We start from the raw sequence: 14410 nt of genomic DNA on the forward strand, positions 1-14410 counted from the left end.
TATTGATGTACAGTCCTGCTCTGAAAACTGAATCTGTAAAAATGGCACTGTGGGATTCTGCAGTTTGTTTCTCATGATTCCCATAAGAAACGTTCCATTTATAAAATAAAATGATTCCCTCCCCGCCCCCCTAATTCTCAGAGTGCAAAATCAGTCTGGGCACTGACAGCCCAGATGAATTCTTTCCATCTCATGTATCGTATACATTGTAATAAAGGTTCTGTTAGAAAACTGTGCCTGTTACAACTATGCAGCCTCACTGTCTTCAAATTATGTCCTCAGTGCTAAATGTGCAACTCCAGTTGCCTTCAATGAGTTTGCATGGCTTTAACTAATGGGAACTTAGAGCAGAAAGTTGTTGATGATGCAAAAGAAGGAATAAAACGCATCTTACTCCCAGAGCTGTGGTGGCTCTTCTGGCCCAACAGGAGTAAAGATCTGGTTGTGTCATTAAGGTAACTGGAAAGAACTGAATACAGGGAGGGGTGGGGGAGAGGAAACCTGCTGAGCAAGAAGCTGCCTTTTTTGTATGCTTGCTTTTCAGAACTGAATCACACTTATATTGTTTTCTATTTGACCCTGGTTTTTGTTTGTTTGTTTTCCCCCTGTCCTCTTCACTGCTAAATAGAGATCTGGCTACATAGGGGCTGGAATGGAAGCATTATCCATCTTATCTTTACGAAAGGTAATAAAAATGACTCGTCATGATAGAGACCAACTGTCTTATGGATGCTGAACCTAGTCCGTAAAGTATTAAGGTGTCTGTGAACCAAACTGCTACAGCAGGTCTAATGTGCAGTAGTTGTGTGAATAATAAGAGAGTTTCTAGACTTACCATTCTACTGCTGATGAGTGATTTGCATTGTCTCTCCTAGTCAATAAATTTATAAATATCTGATACTACAGGAAAAGCTTTACACAGGGTTTGCTGCCCTTTGGGTGTTCTTAGTAGGACTCTCCTCTGGCATAAGTTGCCTAAAAGCAGGGTTGAAATGGGCTTTATTCTTTCTTTTAAGAGCTCATTAGTTCTCAAGCGTTTTTCAGGTAAAACTGCACCTCTTTCTTTTGGAGAAGGGGGTTGAAAAGAGGTGTATCATCCCATGTCTGTTTGATGTTGTTTCTTCTCTTGGCCCTAAAATAAAAGGATTTGAATTCTGTGGCCTAAATCCTCTGGGTACCAGAGAGGATATCCTTGAATGCAGGTGTTTCACTACTTCTCTGTCTACTCCTTACTAGCCAGAAACAAACTTGCTCCAGTGTACATGTTCAATATCCTCCAATTACTCGTATTAAGAGTTGGTGGCTTCATTTACAGATAAGAATCCCTTGCCCTTCTTGACTTCAGAGGGTAGTACTAAGTTAGAATTAAGCATTATGGATAAAATAAAACAAAAGGCAAAGGCAGCCCCTTTAGGTGTTTATTAATAGGACTGGACACCAGATAGCTCTGAGGTCTTTGCAAGGTACTCTAGAGGTTTTTGAAGCTAAAATTAATTCATTTATTCTGTATAGTGCCCAACTCTATGGAGGAGTTTCTACAGGGGTGAAAGTAACTTAAAGGACTTACCGGTACGCAGGGCCAGGGTCCTGTGGAGGGGGAGGGTCCTCAACCGGAAGCGGGGGGGGTTCAACTGGAAGAGATATAAAGGGCCCAGGGCTCTGGCTGTGGTAGCGGCGGGTGGGAGCCCTGGGCCCTTTAAATCACCGCCAGAGCCCCATGGTAGCGGTAGCTGCGGCGGTGGCTGGGAGCCCCAGGGCTCTAGCGGTGATTTAAATGGACAGGGACTCCGGACGCCGCTGCTACCCCGGGGCTCCGGCAGAGGGGCTCTGGCGCCAATTTAAAGGGCCCAGGGCTCTGCTGCGGTAGTGGTGGCCGGGAGCCCCAGGCCCCTTAAATCACCGCTGGAGCTCTGGGGCTCCCGGTTGCCGCCACGACCCCGGGGCTCCAGCAGCCATAGGCAAACTAGGCAGCTGCCTAGGGCGCCAAGTGGTTGGGGGCGGACAAAAGCGCGCTCCGGGGCGGCGGTGGAGTGGAGGTGAGCTGGGGCAGAGGGGCGCGGGGAGGGCCGCCTGCAGCAAGTAAGGGGGGGGGGCGGCACACAGGGGACCTGCTCCCCGCCCCAGCTCACCTCTGCTCCGCCTCCTCCCCTAAGCACGCCGTCCCGCTCTGCTTCTCTCCCTCCCAGGCTTGCGGCGCCAAACAGCTGATTGGCGCCGCAAGCCTGGGAGGCGGGAGAAGTGGAGCAGTGATGGCGTGCTCGGGGAGGGGGCGGAGCAGAGGTGAGCTGGGGTGGGGAGCTGCTGCACAGCTCCCCGGGCTGGGGGGTGGGGAGCTGCCGTGAGGTGGGGGGGCGCCTCAGGGTGGAGGGGTGTGTATGGGGAGCTGTCGCAGGGCTTGGGGAGTGGGCGGAGCAGAGGTGAGCTGGGGTGAGGAGCTGCCGCACGGCTCCCTGGGCTGGGGGGCGGGGAGCTGCCACGGGGGGGGGTGCCTCAGGGCGGAGGGGGGAGGTGGGGAGCTGCCACAGGGAGGGCGCCTCAGGGCGGAGAGGGGTGGGGAGCTGCCGCGGGGGAGGTGCCTCAGGGCGGGGGGGGGGGGTGGAGAGCTGCCGTGGGGGAGGCGCCTCAGGGCGGAGGGGGAGGTGGGGAGCTGCTGCAGGGCTCGGGGAGGGGGCGGAGCAGAGGTGAGCTGGGGTGGGGAGCTGCCGCACGGCTCCCCGGGGTGGGGTGGGGAGCTGCTGCACGGCTTCCCGGGCGGGGGGAAGTGGGGAGCTGCCGCGGGGGGAGGGGTGCCTCAGGGCGGAGGGGGGAGTGGGGAGCTGCCGCAGGGGGGAGCACCTCAGGGCGGAGGGAGGGGTGGGGAGCTGCCCCAGGGCTCAGGGAGGGGGGAGGGTGCAAGGTGGAAGTTTCGTCTAGTGCGCAAAACATCCTTGCACCGGCCCTGCCAGCAGTGTGGCTCTGGCAGCGATTTAAAGGGCCCGGGGCTGCTGCCCGAAGCCCAGGGCCCTTTTAAATTGCAGGCCTGGGGAAGCTGCCCCCTGCCGGTATGGTCGGCTGTGTACTGGCTCTTGCCGGTACGCCGTATCAGACCGTACCAGCTTACTTTCACCTCTGAGTTTCTATCTCCAGCTTGAAACCACTATACAATAAAAATAACAGGAGTACTTGTGGCACCTTAGAGACTAACAAATTTATTAGAGCATAAGCTTTCGTGGGCTACAACCCACTTCTTCGGAAGTGGGTTGTAGCCCACGAAAGCTTATGCTCTAATAAATTTGTTAGTCTCTAAGGTGCCACAAGTACTCCTGTTATTTTTGCGGATACAGACTAACACGGCTGCTACTCTGAAACCTGTCACTATACAATAGTTTCCTCAGGCAAGTCCTTAGTGTCTTGAGTTACATCCATGGCTCAAATCTTGCTAAATGCAGCATGTGAGCACAGCAGAATTCCCCTATATGCTACATGTTGCAGGGTCAGAGCCATGGCCCTACAATTCCTATTCAGTTAGGTCTGGTGTCCATTAGAGACAAAATTTGGGAACATCTTTTCAAATTTTAAGGAAAAAAACAAAATAATACAGGATCTTAGACTCCCCCATAGAATTTATTCAAGGAAGAAGCTAAAGCAGAGGCTGAGGTTCTGCAGTTGGGGCATCTTACCTGAAGATCATAATGGGAGGGATGCAGTGAGTGAGTGCGGGGGACAGGAGGAGAACAGAAAACTGGAGTTAAAATGGGGAGTGAGTGAGAATGGAGAGAAGTATCAGGAGTTTGGAGAGACTGGAGAGAAGATAGACCTAGGGGTCTTTTGCAGAAGGCACTAAACAGTTAAAGATGGGCTCAGGTCCCCTTAAAGGTTTTTTTTTCCTGACCTTGGATCAGATTTGATGTGGGGTAACTCTAGCCCTGGATAGCCACTTAGAAAACAAATATAAATGAACAAAGACATTCCTAACATTAGTCAACAAAGCTGCAGATGGGGGCCACTTTTAGTTACTTGCTAACTTCTATCCAGGAGAGAAAGCAAATGACTGGTGTAGAGCATCTGAGAAAAATAGAGATGTAGGAGACTTGAAAGTAAGGTTGAATGTTGCCTACAATAGTATTTTTCACTGTCCTTGCTCTTTGCAGTGTTCTAATAGAAGTCTGCACCCATTTGGTTGTCCTTATTGTGTAAGTAGCACTGTTTCCCACCTGGACACATTTTTGCATAGTTAAGCACTAGGGAAATCAGACACGTTTCAGAAAGGTACATTACATTTCTTTGGGAGAGGAGCGAAGCACCAGGGGACGCCAGGAACTTCTGAACTGAAGCAGCATCCTGCATTCTCGCATTGCTCAGCAGTGATTCCTGGAGGCCCGCAGTTCGCTCTGGTTTTTGGATCCATATTACATCGGCATGGAGCTGTTTAGAACAAAAATCAATGTTACCATATCTCTCTCTTTATCCTTATTAGTGTTTTTTTTTTTTTAATCAATGGCACTTTCATTGGTTTCAAACAATCTTGCAAACATAAATTCTCCATGACCCATTGAAGCCAGAAATCATTTGGTCTACAGCTTTTCAATAGTATGAAGATACTGGCTCCATTGAGGTCAATGGCAAAGTTCCATTGACTTCAGTGGGGCCAGGGTTTCACCCATTAAGCATTACTGTCCTACTCCAAAGCCCATTCAGGTAATGGAATGAGGCCCATTGACTTCAGTAAGCTTTGGATCAGGCCCAGGAGTAAGAATGTGACATCATGTACTATTCCAGTTCCAGCAAATTTTGACACCTTTGCTGATCTCTTACAAAGAAAGAGAGAGAGAAGGGTTCAGTGCAAATTAGTATAGTTGTGAAGATGCAAAACCATGGTAGTCAGGTTATTGTAAAATAAGGGATCAGATGCAAATTGTAATAGCTGGAATTTTAACATTATAATCTTACATTAGAGGCATCACTAATAGATTGGTTCAATAAAAGCTGTCTAAATGCATCAAATCTAGTTAATTGCAGCCCCTTTCTTGGGTTGTCTAATTGGATTTCTTTGTCTGATTATGCAGTATTATATACAACTTTCTGCTTGTATTGGCACAACAGCGTGGTATAAGTTAAAATAAACAACAGTGTGCTTTTTGGAGAGATTTGGCTACAGTAGACCATCGTGAGGCAAGATCTTTCCGGTTTTCTAATGGGTAGTACCAGGTTCGACGTCTATTACTACTCCTTTTTGTAGATTGCTGCTTATTTTGCTAAGAATATGAGAGTTAATCTTGCTCCCAGTGAAGTCAGTGGGATTTTTGCTACTGAATTCAGTAGCAGCCGGATCAGGATCATGGAACAATACCTTGAGATGAAATGTTAATGTTTTATTGTACACAAATAGGAGATCTGCTCTTGCTGCCTTTGAAATCAGCAGGATCAGGCCCATGCAAGTACTTCTGAATGCAAAAGCAAATAAATATACTTACCTGGGACTTCTGCTCCTTCAGTGAGTGCACTGAGCCCTAAAATGAGGATGACTGAGAGTAACTGGATCCCCTTCTGTTCCATTGCAGTTTGGAGTCCTCGAAAAGAAAAGAGTGAGAATTTGGATCTAGGATAAGTACCTCTCACATTCAGAAGGGTTCATTTTATATCCTCTTCTGTGTTTGTGCAGTAGGTTCAGATAACACTTTCCCAGACCATGCTCCACCTAGAGTATCTTTTTCTTTTGATTAGAAAATCTAACCAAGTATAGCATATATGTCCATTTGATATCCATTTGATAAAATGCAAACTTCTGTGATAAACTGCATTTATCATACACCTTTGACCACCTCACCTGAGCTCATTTCCTTGAGTACATTCCACACCTCTGAGCAGCTTCAAACTGTTGCTATATATTTCTAATAAAACAACTTGCCACCGCAATATTTTCCCTCCAAATATATAATTTCTGCTTCAAGACTCCCACTGGGCCAAGGCCCAGACCAGGCGATATTCACTCCTGAACCAGTGAGAGGATAGCTCACAATCCATTTGGCCTGTAGAAAAGGAAACCACGTCACATTAGGAAGTAAAGAACTGTTGTGTTAAAATCAATGGAATATTAACCTGACCCTGTCACTGTACAACACCAAATAATCCAATACGGTTTGGGGTTATGATGAGTAGAGAGACCTTGGCCATCTTAATCCCATGGTGCAAACACTAAAAAAAAAAAGGCCAAAGTTTGGAAATGTATTGATTAGGACACACAAGAGAAAAAGCATCTTGCAATAGAGTGGTTATGCAAAACAAACTTAATCCAAACTTATCAAAGTCCTCTTTAGAGCGAGGATATTGGTTAGAGTCTTGTATTTCACCAAACAGTCCTTCTTAGTGGAGAAGAAAGGATTAGTTCTGTTGTATATTGAGTTGACCTCTGAGAATGGTGATTACTTTTTCTGCCTCTGGCAAAACAGAAAGAAAAAGAAAGGATAGTAAAAGTGGGAGAAATAAGGCTTTTGTTGACATTCTCACAATACAAAGGGGCTGGTCAGTCACAGGTGGATGCTTTGGGCTGTCAGGTTGGCCATGACAGCTATTGCTCTGGACTCTGACTCACTTCCCTGGTCTGGGATGTCATATGGCTGGTCTGGTCAGGTCCCTCTCCTTTATCCATCTCTCTCAGGCTGCACGGACTTATTCATAGATTCATAGATTCTAGTACTGGAAGGGACCTCGAGAGGTCATCGAGTCCAGTTCCCTGCCCTCATGGCAGGACCAAATACTGTCTAGACCATCCCTTATAGACATTTATCTAACCTACTCTTAAATATCTCCAGAGATGGCGATTCTACAACCTCCCTAGGCAATTTATTCCAGTGTTTAACCACCCTGACAGTTAGGAACTTTTTCCTAATGTCCAACCTAAACCTCCCTTGCTGCAGTTTAAGCCCATTGCTTCTTGTTCTATCCTTAGAGACTAAGGTGAACAAGTTTTCTCCCTCCTCCTTATGACACCCTTTTAGATACCTGAAAACTGCTATCATGTCCCCTCTCAGTCTTCTCTTTTTCAAACTAAACAAACCTAATTCTTTCAGCCTTCCTTCGTAGGTCATGTTCTCAAGACCTTTAATCATTCTTGTTGCTCTTCTCTGGACCCTCTCCAATTTCTCCACTTCTTTCTTGAAATGCGGTGCCCAGAACTGGACACAATACTCCAGTTGAGGCCTAACCAGCGCAGAGTAGAGTGGAAGAATGACTTCTCGTGTCTTGCTCACAACACACCTGTTAATATACCCCAGAATCACGTTTGCTTTTTTTGCAACGGCATCACACTGTTGACTCATATTTAGCTTGTGGTCCACTATAACCTCTAGATCCCTTTCTGCCGTACTCCTTCCTAGACAGTCTCTTCCCATTCTGTATTTGTGAAACTGATTTTTCCTTCCTAAGTGGAGCACTTTGCATTTGTCTTTATTAAACTTCATCCTATTTACCTCAGACCATTTCTCCAATTTGTCCAGATCATTTTGAATTATGACCCTGTCCTCCAAAGCAGTTGCAATCCCTCCCAGTTTGGTATCAATGACTTCAATGAGCCATTTCATCTTGTTGTTCTGGTGCCATGTGGTGCGGTCTGTCTCTGGCTCAGGTGTAAAGCTAGCAGGTAGAGCCCCAGAGGAAGGTAGTGGTGGACGCAAAGGAAAAGGAAGACAGGGTAGAATCTCACATATATCAGTCTGGGATTCTCACTGGTCCAGCAGTGATGGTTGGGCGTCCTCAATGGTGTGCTGGTCTAGACATACTGATGATCAAGGTTCACCAGCGAAAGACAGCCTCTGGAATGAAGCAGAAGCCTGTTGGCTTTTCCTCAAGGGATTCCCCCAGGAGTCTATTCCCTATTTGATCCCCAGAGAGACCCTTTCATAAGAACCCTAAAAGGGTGACGATGGGTAGAATAGCTCATACCCTCGTTACTTGTCCACCAGTTAGTCCTGATTTCCAGCACACCAATTTTGGTCCATTAATTTCCATTCTCTTATTTACCAGACATGATCTCAATACAGCCCTGGGGTTGTATCAGTAGAGCTTTTTGTTTGAACTAGTCCAGTCTCTGTCTCCCTTTCATATCTTTTTCTGTTCACACTTGTTATAGGTGATGGTAACATTTTGTGAACTTTCACCCACTTTCTAGCATTGTGCTCACAATTGGGGTAGGCCTGATAGACACCATTGTTACACCGCCTTTTCCAATGGGGAAATCAATTTGTTTCTAACTCTGATAGACTGTGTGATATTAGACCCATACCTCTCAACTTGCCAAGGCACAAATGTGGCTATGTGACAAAGACCAAAAAGGGGCATAAAATTATTCATGCAGGTACGTTAGAGTGCTGTGGGATTCACCTATTTAGTGTAATAACCCTGTAACTTCTGCCATAAATAATTTTAAACAAAAGGGTGGTGTATTGAAGACATGTACAGATTTTAACATTATTACTTTAAGAGTAAGAGGCTTCCTGGTCCTGCTTGCAGGCTAGGGGGCTCTGTATGGAAGCATGCAATCTGGGCCTAGCACAGTTAGTCAGCAGACTGACAGCTTAGAGCAAGGATGGGCAAACTATGGTCCGAGGGTCGGATATGGCCCCTCAGGGCTTTGGATCCGGCCTGTGGGATTGCCACCCCCCATGGCGCCGTGGGCCCCGCGCCACTCCCGGAAGCGGCCAGCACCACGTCCCTGCGGCCTCTGGGGGATGAGGGGGGGGGAGAGGGCAGACGGCTCTGCACACTGCCTTCACCTGTGGGTTCCACACCCGAAGCTCCCACTGGCAGCGGTTCCCCGTTCCCGGCCAATGGGAGCTTTGGGTGTGGAACCCAGAGGTGAAGGCAGCGCGCGGAGTCCTCTGCCCCCACACCCCAGGGGCCAAAGGGACATGGTACCAGCTGCTTCTGGGAGTGGCGCGGGGCCAGGGCAGGCAGGGAGCCTGCCTTAGCAGCACGGCACCGCTGCTACCCAGGAGCCATTCCAGGTAAGTGGCATCAGGCCGGAGCCCGCACCCTGAACCCCTCCTGCACCCCACACTCCAACCCCCTGCCCTGAGCCCCCTACCGCACCCCGAACCGCTCCTGCACCCCACACTCCAACCCCCTGCCCTGAGCCCCTGCTGCACCCCTCCTGCACCCCAACCCCCAGCCTTATCCTCCTCTTGCACACTGAACCCCTGCCCTGAGGCCCCTGCTGCACCCTGCACCCCTCCTGCACCCCAACCTCCTGCCCTGAGCCCCCTGCCACACCCCTCCCTGCACCCAACCTCCTGAGCCCCCTCCTGCACTCTGCACCCCCTCCTGCACCCCAACCCCCTGCCCTGAGCCCCCTTGTACACCCTGCACCCCTCCTCCACCCCAACTCCTTGTCCTGAGCCCCTTCCTGCACACTGCACTCCCTCCCGCACCCCAACCCCCTACCCCAGCCCTACATTCATGGCCCTGCATGCAATTTCCCCACCCAGATGTGGCCCTCGGGCCAAAAAATTTGCCCACCCCTGGCCTAGAGTTAGGTGAGGTGAGTTGAGTTATGCCTCTCTGTTTTAGGGAGCAGCCTGCTTTGTCTCTTTCTTTTTCTGGGTTCTTTTATTGTTCTGATTTCTAAGAAATAATGTTGTGTTATGTTGCAATCTTCCAGTAAGAGTATTTTGTTTTTATTTGGCTTCTCTGTTTGTATCCCGTGAAACATAACAAAAAAGTGAGCGGGACATCAAATCTGTGAGGAATGTAGGGAACTATGGGATTAAATTGAAAGAGGTATGTTTGGGAGGTATGATCAGAGCTTAAAATCCTGACACCACTGTTAACCTAAGATAGCTTTTCCATATTTAGACTTTTCAGACTGTAATGTCTGCCTTTGTGGCCTGTTTTGTCAGACATGATTCCTAGGCATAGAAGGTGGAAGGATACAAAAATAGTACTAATAAAAAGAAGATAAATATTTCTGTGGTGTATTGTACGCTGTGAACATAACGGCTAAATATTTTTAATGTAAAATGTGGCAAGTGCAGAGAACAGAATGGAGTACTTTGCTATAAAGGTTTTATTGGCACCTATTTGGGATGACCTGCATCCTAAATAGGTGCCAATAAAACCTAACTCCTGAGTGATGTGTGCGGGTTCATCACTCAGGAGTTAGGTAGATCTTCTGAGACTCATGCTGACAAAACCTTTGAGCCACGCCTGCATGTGTTCTACAGCTACCATGTTCAGCTAGTTACGTCAATGACCAAGAGAAAATGTTGTTCTGCATCTATGCAGTCCTCACTGGTCTTTGATCCTTTTAGTGCAGGGGTCGGCAACGTTCGGCACGCGGCTCGCCAGGGTAAGCACCCTAGCGGGCCGGGCCAGTTTATTTACCTGCTGACGCGGCAGGTTCGGCCGATCGCGGCCCCCACTCGCTGCGGTTCGCCGTCCAGGGCCAATGGGGGCGGTGGGAAGCCGCGGCCAGCACATCCCTTGGCCCGCGCCGCTTCCCGCCGCCCCCATTGGCCCGGGACGGCGAACCGCGGCGAGTGGGGGCCGCGATCGGCCGAACCTGCCACGTCAGCAGGTAAATAAACTGGCCCGGCCCGCCAGGGTGCTTACCCTGGCAAGACGCGTGCCGAATGTTGCCGACCCCTGTTTTAGTGGCTGGATCATATATACAGATGTATGAGCCTGCTACTGCTTCCAAAAGAGTAGGCTGGTTCACAGGTAGATCATCAGCTGGTGTAAATGGTCAAAGTTCCATTGAAGTCAATAGAGGTCTGACAATTTAGATCAGCTGAGGATCTGATCCTTTAACTCAAGCAAATAGGGCCTCATGCTTTTTTATCCAGAGGTCCTGTGTTCATTCCCCACAAATGACCCATGCAAGGGGCATGGTTACATATTGACAAGGGAAAAAATGAATTCCCTTTACAGTTTTTTTTATTGGCAAAGGAGGGACTTTTTGCTTATAATGATCAAAAAGGAACCACCGCTCAAAATCCATCCATACTCAGTGTACTGGAGTTTCTTTATGGAAGGCATGATCCATCAAAGTATAATGGGTTAGCACTTTGTTCATCCTTTGCTTCAGAAATTATGCAGGAGCAAGCAGAAGTGGTCTGTGTTACAAGTTAACATCCAGCAATTCATGACAGACCATCAAATGGAGAAAACTTCACATTTCAGATAAAGGAATTCAGTTTCTTGTCCTACACACAATTTTGTCAATGCAATCTAAGAGTCCAATGCAGCACCCACAGAAATCAATGGGAGTCCTTCCACTGGCTTAAGTGGGAGCTGCATCAGACCATAAGAAAAGCTTAGATGTCTGAAACCTTCTTCTTTTATACGAAAAGCAAATGACTAAATGAATTCCTTTTTATCCAAAAGTGAGGAATCATAGAATATCAGGGTTGGAAGGGACCTCAGGAGGTCATCTAGTCCAACCCCCTGCTCAAAGCAGGATCAATCCCCAACTAAATCATCCCAGCCAGGGCTTTGTCAAGCCTGACCTTAAGCACTCTAAGGAAGGAGATTCCACCACCTCCCCAGGTAACCCATTCCAGTGCTTCACCACCCTCCTAGTGAAAAAGTTTTTCCTAATATCCAACCTAAACTTTGTTGCTGTCAGAACAGGACAGCAATGTTGAGTTGATTACTAGACCTTGGTGTGACTCATAAAAAGTACCTATATAATTTGTCACTCCTGTTGCTTAATAAATTATTATTAAGTCTGTTATCTTTGAGCTGTCAAGTGTTGGGCCCAATCCCATTCTATTCACAAGGCAAAACTTCCATGGAAGATTTACCTATGCAAAGAGTATAGGATTGGGCCCTTAACAAACAACTTAATCTGAAAGCTATCGGCTTCTATTCTTTTTGCAAACACATGATTGTTAAATTCTTAATCTGTTTATATCCTTTGTTATAATATCTAGAAAGTTATTTTAGATTTCCCTTGAGTGAATTTATTTCCTTTCATTGGGTGAGCAATACATTCAAGTGGTTTATTTTCTATATTTCTGGAATCAAATCTGTGCCAATTGTCAAGGAACTGTCTGACCAGTCCCAGAGCAGTCTGATGGGTAGGGCCCTACCAAATTCACAGTCCATTTTGATAAATTTCACACTCATAAGATTTTTAAAATCTTAACTTTCATGGTTTCAGATATTGAAATCTGAAATGTCATGGTGTTGTAACCATGGGGGTCCTGACCCAAAAGAGGGTCATGGGGGTGGTGGTGGTTGCAAGGCTATTAAAGGGAGGCTGTAGTATTGCCACCCTTACTTCTGCGTCACCTTCAGAGCTGGGTGGCCAGAGAGTGGAGACTGCTGGCCAGGAGCCCAGCTCTGAAGGCAGCGCCGCCACCAGCAGCAGCACAGAAGTGAGGGTGGCATGATATGGTACTGGCATCTTTACTTCTTCGCTGCTGCTGGTGGCGGTGCTGCCTTCACAGCTGGGTGCCTGGCCAGCAGCCATCACTGTCCAGCTGCCCAGCTCTGAAGGCAGTACAGAAGTAAGAGTGGCAATACCACAACCCCACTACAATAGCCAGATTTCATGGGGGAGACCAGATTTCACAGTCTGTGACGTGTTTTTCACGGCTGTGAATTTGGTAGGGCCCTACTGAGGGGTGCAGGAGGATGGGGTCAGTCTAAATCAGTGGTGGGCAACCTGTGGCCCACCAGGGTAATCCGCTGGCGGGCCATGAGACAGTGTTTACATTTGAGTGTCCACAGGCACTGCCGACTGCAGCTCCCAGTGGCCGCGGTTCTCAGTTCCTGGTCAATGGGAGCTGTGGGAAGCGGCGGCCAGCATGTCCCTGCAGCCCACACCGCTTCCTGCAGCTCTCATTGGCTGGGAACGGCAAACTGCTGCCACTGGGAGCTGCAGGTTGCCCATCACTGGTCTAAATTGAGTCCTTCACCTTCCAGTTTTGAGCACTGAACACTTATACACTAATTGGACATAAATATGCAATATGTTTCCACATAACAATCTCATTTTTGGCAGCATTAAAGTGTTCACTCAAGGAGATCCTCTTAGAACACTAAAATGAGAGCAAGAGGAAAAAAAGAAAACGAAAAATCTTTGTAGTCTTATTTGGCTTTTCTTATTGTTTCAGAGAGATGCCTCGTTCTGAAGAAAATAGAAATTGGTCAGAAGTAGTGGTGATTTCACAATACCATCACCTGAAGAACTGACTTCAGGCCACTAACTTTTCAGGGATGCCTGTGTGTAAGGGACTATTTGTGGAATTTAGATATGGGTGATATTTTCCACCCCTATCCTTTCTATGCTGCTCTCCCTGGTAGTCTACTGGCATTCTTGTTGTCATATTATTGTCTTACTTAGGGCTAGATCCCCTCTGGTCCTCTTGCAGTTCGCCAGTGCTCTGTGGGAGAGAGACAGAGTAAGGAACCTTGCCCACCATTGTATGGGCCATATAAGGGGCTAACATAATGTATGTCCTTTTGCTTGTAGGAGCACAGTGACTGCTCCCTCCCTCTCCTGGGAGGAGACAGAACTCCACACAACAGGAATGTGCTGCACCCCATGAAGGAATATAGCAGTGTACGCCCTTTTCCTGTGGACACGGGACCCCTGCGGCAATGCGGCTCCACACTGCCTCTTATTACGGGCTACGTGTAATCTGTTCAATCTAATTCTTTGTGTCTGAGGCTCCTGCCACCTGTTGTATTAATTTAGATGGAATAAATGGTCCAAAGGTGTTAACGTAATCCAGTCACTGTCCAACATTAAACAGTGTTAAACAAGGTCCGAGGCTTGGTATAGAAAGAGCTCAGCTGCTTAGGACCATGGCAAAAACATTATTAAAAATCCTTTTAACCTTTTGTTGAAAATAAAGAAAAGATGGAAAAAAGAGTTAAAGCATTTGAAATGCAAAATGTTAAATAAGGCTTTCATTTTAACTGTGTTCCTTGTTCCCTTTCCCTTTATCTGTAGATATGTTTTAGAACAGGGATTGGCAACCTTTGGCACGCGGCCCATCAGGGAAATCCACTGGCGGGCCGGGATGCTTTGTTTACCTGCAGCGTTTGCAGGTTCGGCCCGATCGCAGCTCCCACTGACTGTGGTTCGCTGTTCCAGGCCAATGGTGGCTGCAGGAAGCGGCGGCCAGCACATCCCTCGGCCCGCGCTGCTTCCCGCAGCCCCCGTCAATCCCTGTTTTAGAAGGAAAAAACCCTGTTGTTTGACCATCCCTTAGATGGTATCAAAGGTGGTAGTAATTGTCCTTTTGGGGGAAAGAGAATTAGTTATTTAAGATGGGTTGGAAATATCACTGTTGCTGCTGTTAACATCCAGTCTTAGAAGGAAAAAAACCCTTGTTTGGCAGTCTATTAGATGGGAGCAAAGATGGTAAGAACTGTCAATTCAGGTGGAGTTTGGGATTCAGCTGGAGCTGGTAGGGGTGATAAT

At 47.7% G+C, this 14410-nt stretch overlaps 1 protein-coding gene across 1 annotated transcript in view; it reads right to left on the minus strand.

The window, feature by feature from the left end:
- The window catches only part of LOC135895018 (trefoil factor 2-like), a 30892-nt gene extending 25357 nt beyond the window's left edge, over window positions 1–5535 (minus strand). The window contains exons 1-2 of the mRNA XM_065423105.1: window positions 5454–5535; window positions 4258–4404 (exon numbers count right to left, since the gene is read on the minus strand). Coding sequence (XP_065279177.1) covers window positions 4258–4404; window positions 5454–5535 — 229 coding nt within the window. The remainder of the gene's footprint in view (window positions 1–4257; window positions 4405–5453) is intronic.
- Window positions 5536–14410: the final 8875 nt, after the last annotated feature.

Source organism: Emys orbicularis, chromosome 1 (assembly GCF_028017835.1).
Source record: "Emys orbicularis isolate rEmyOrb1 chromosome 1, rEmyOrb1.hap1, whole genome shotgun sequence".
In the NCBI taxonomy this organism is placed as follows: Eukaryota; Metazoa; Chordata; order Testudines; family Emydidae; genus Emys; species Emys orbicularis.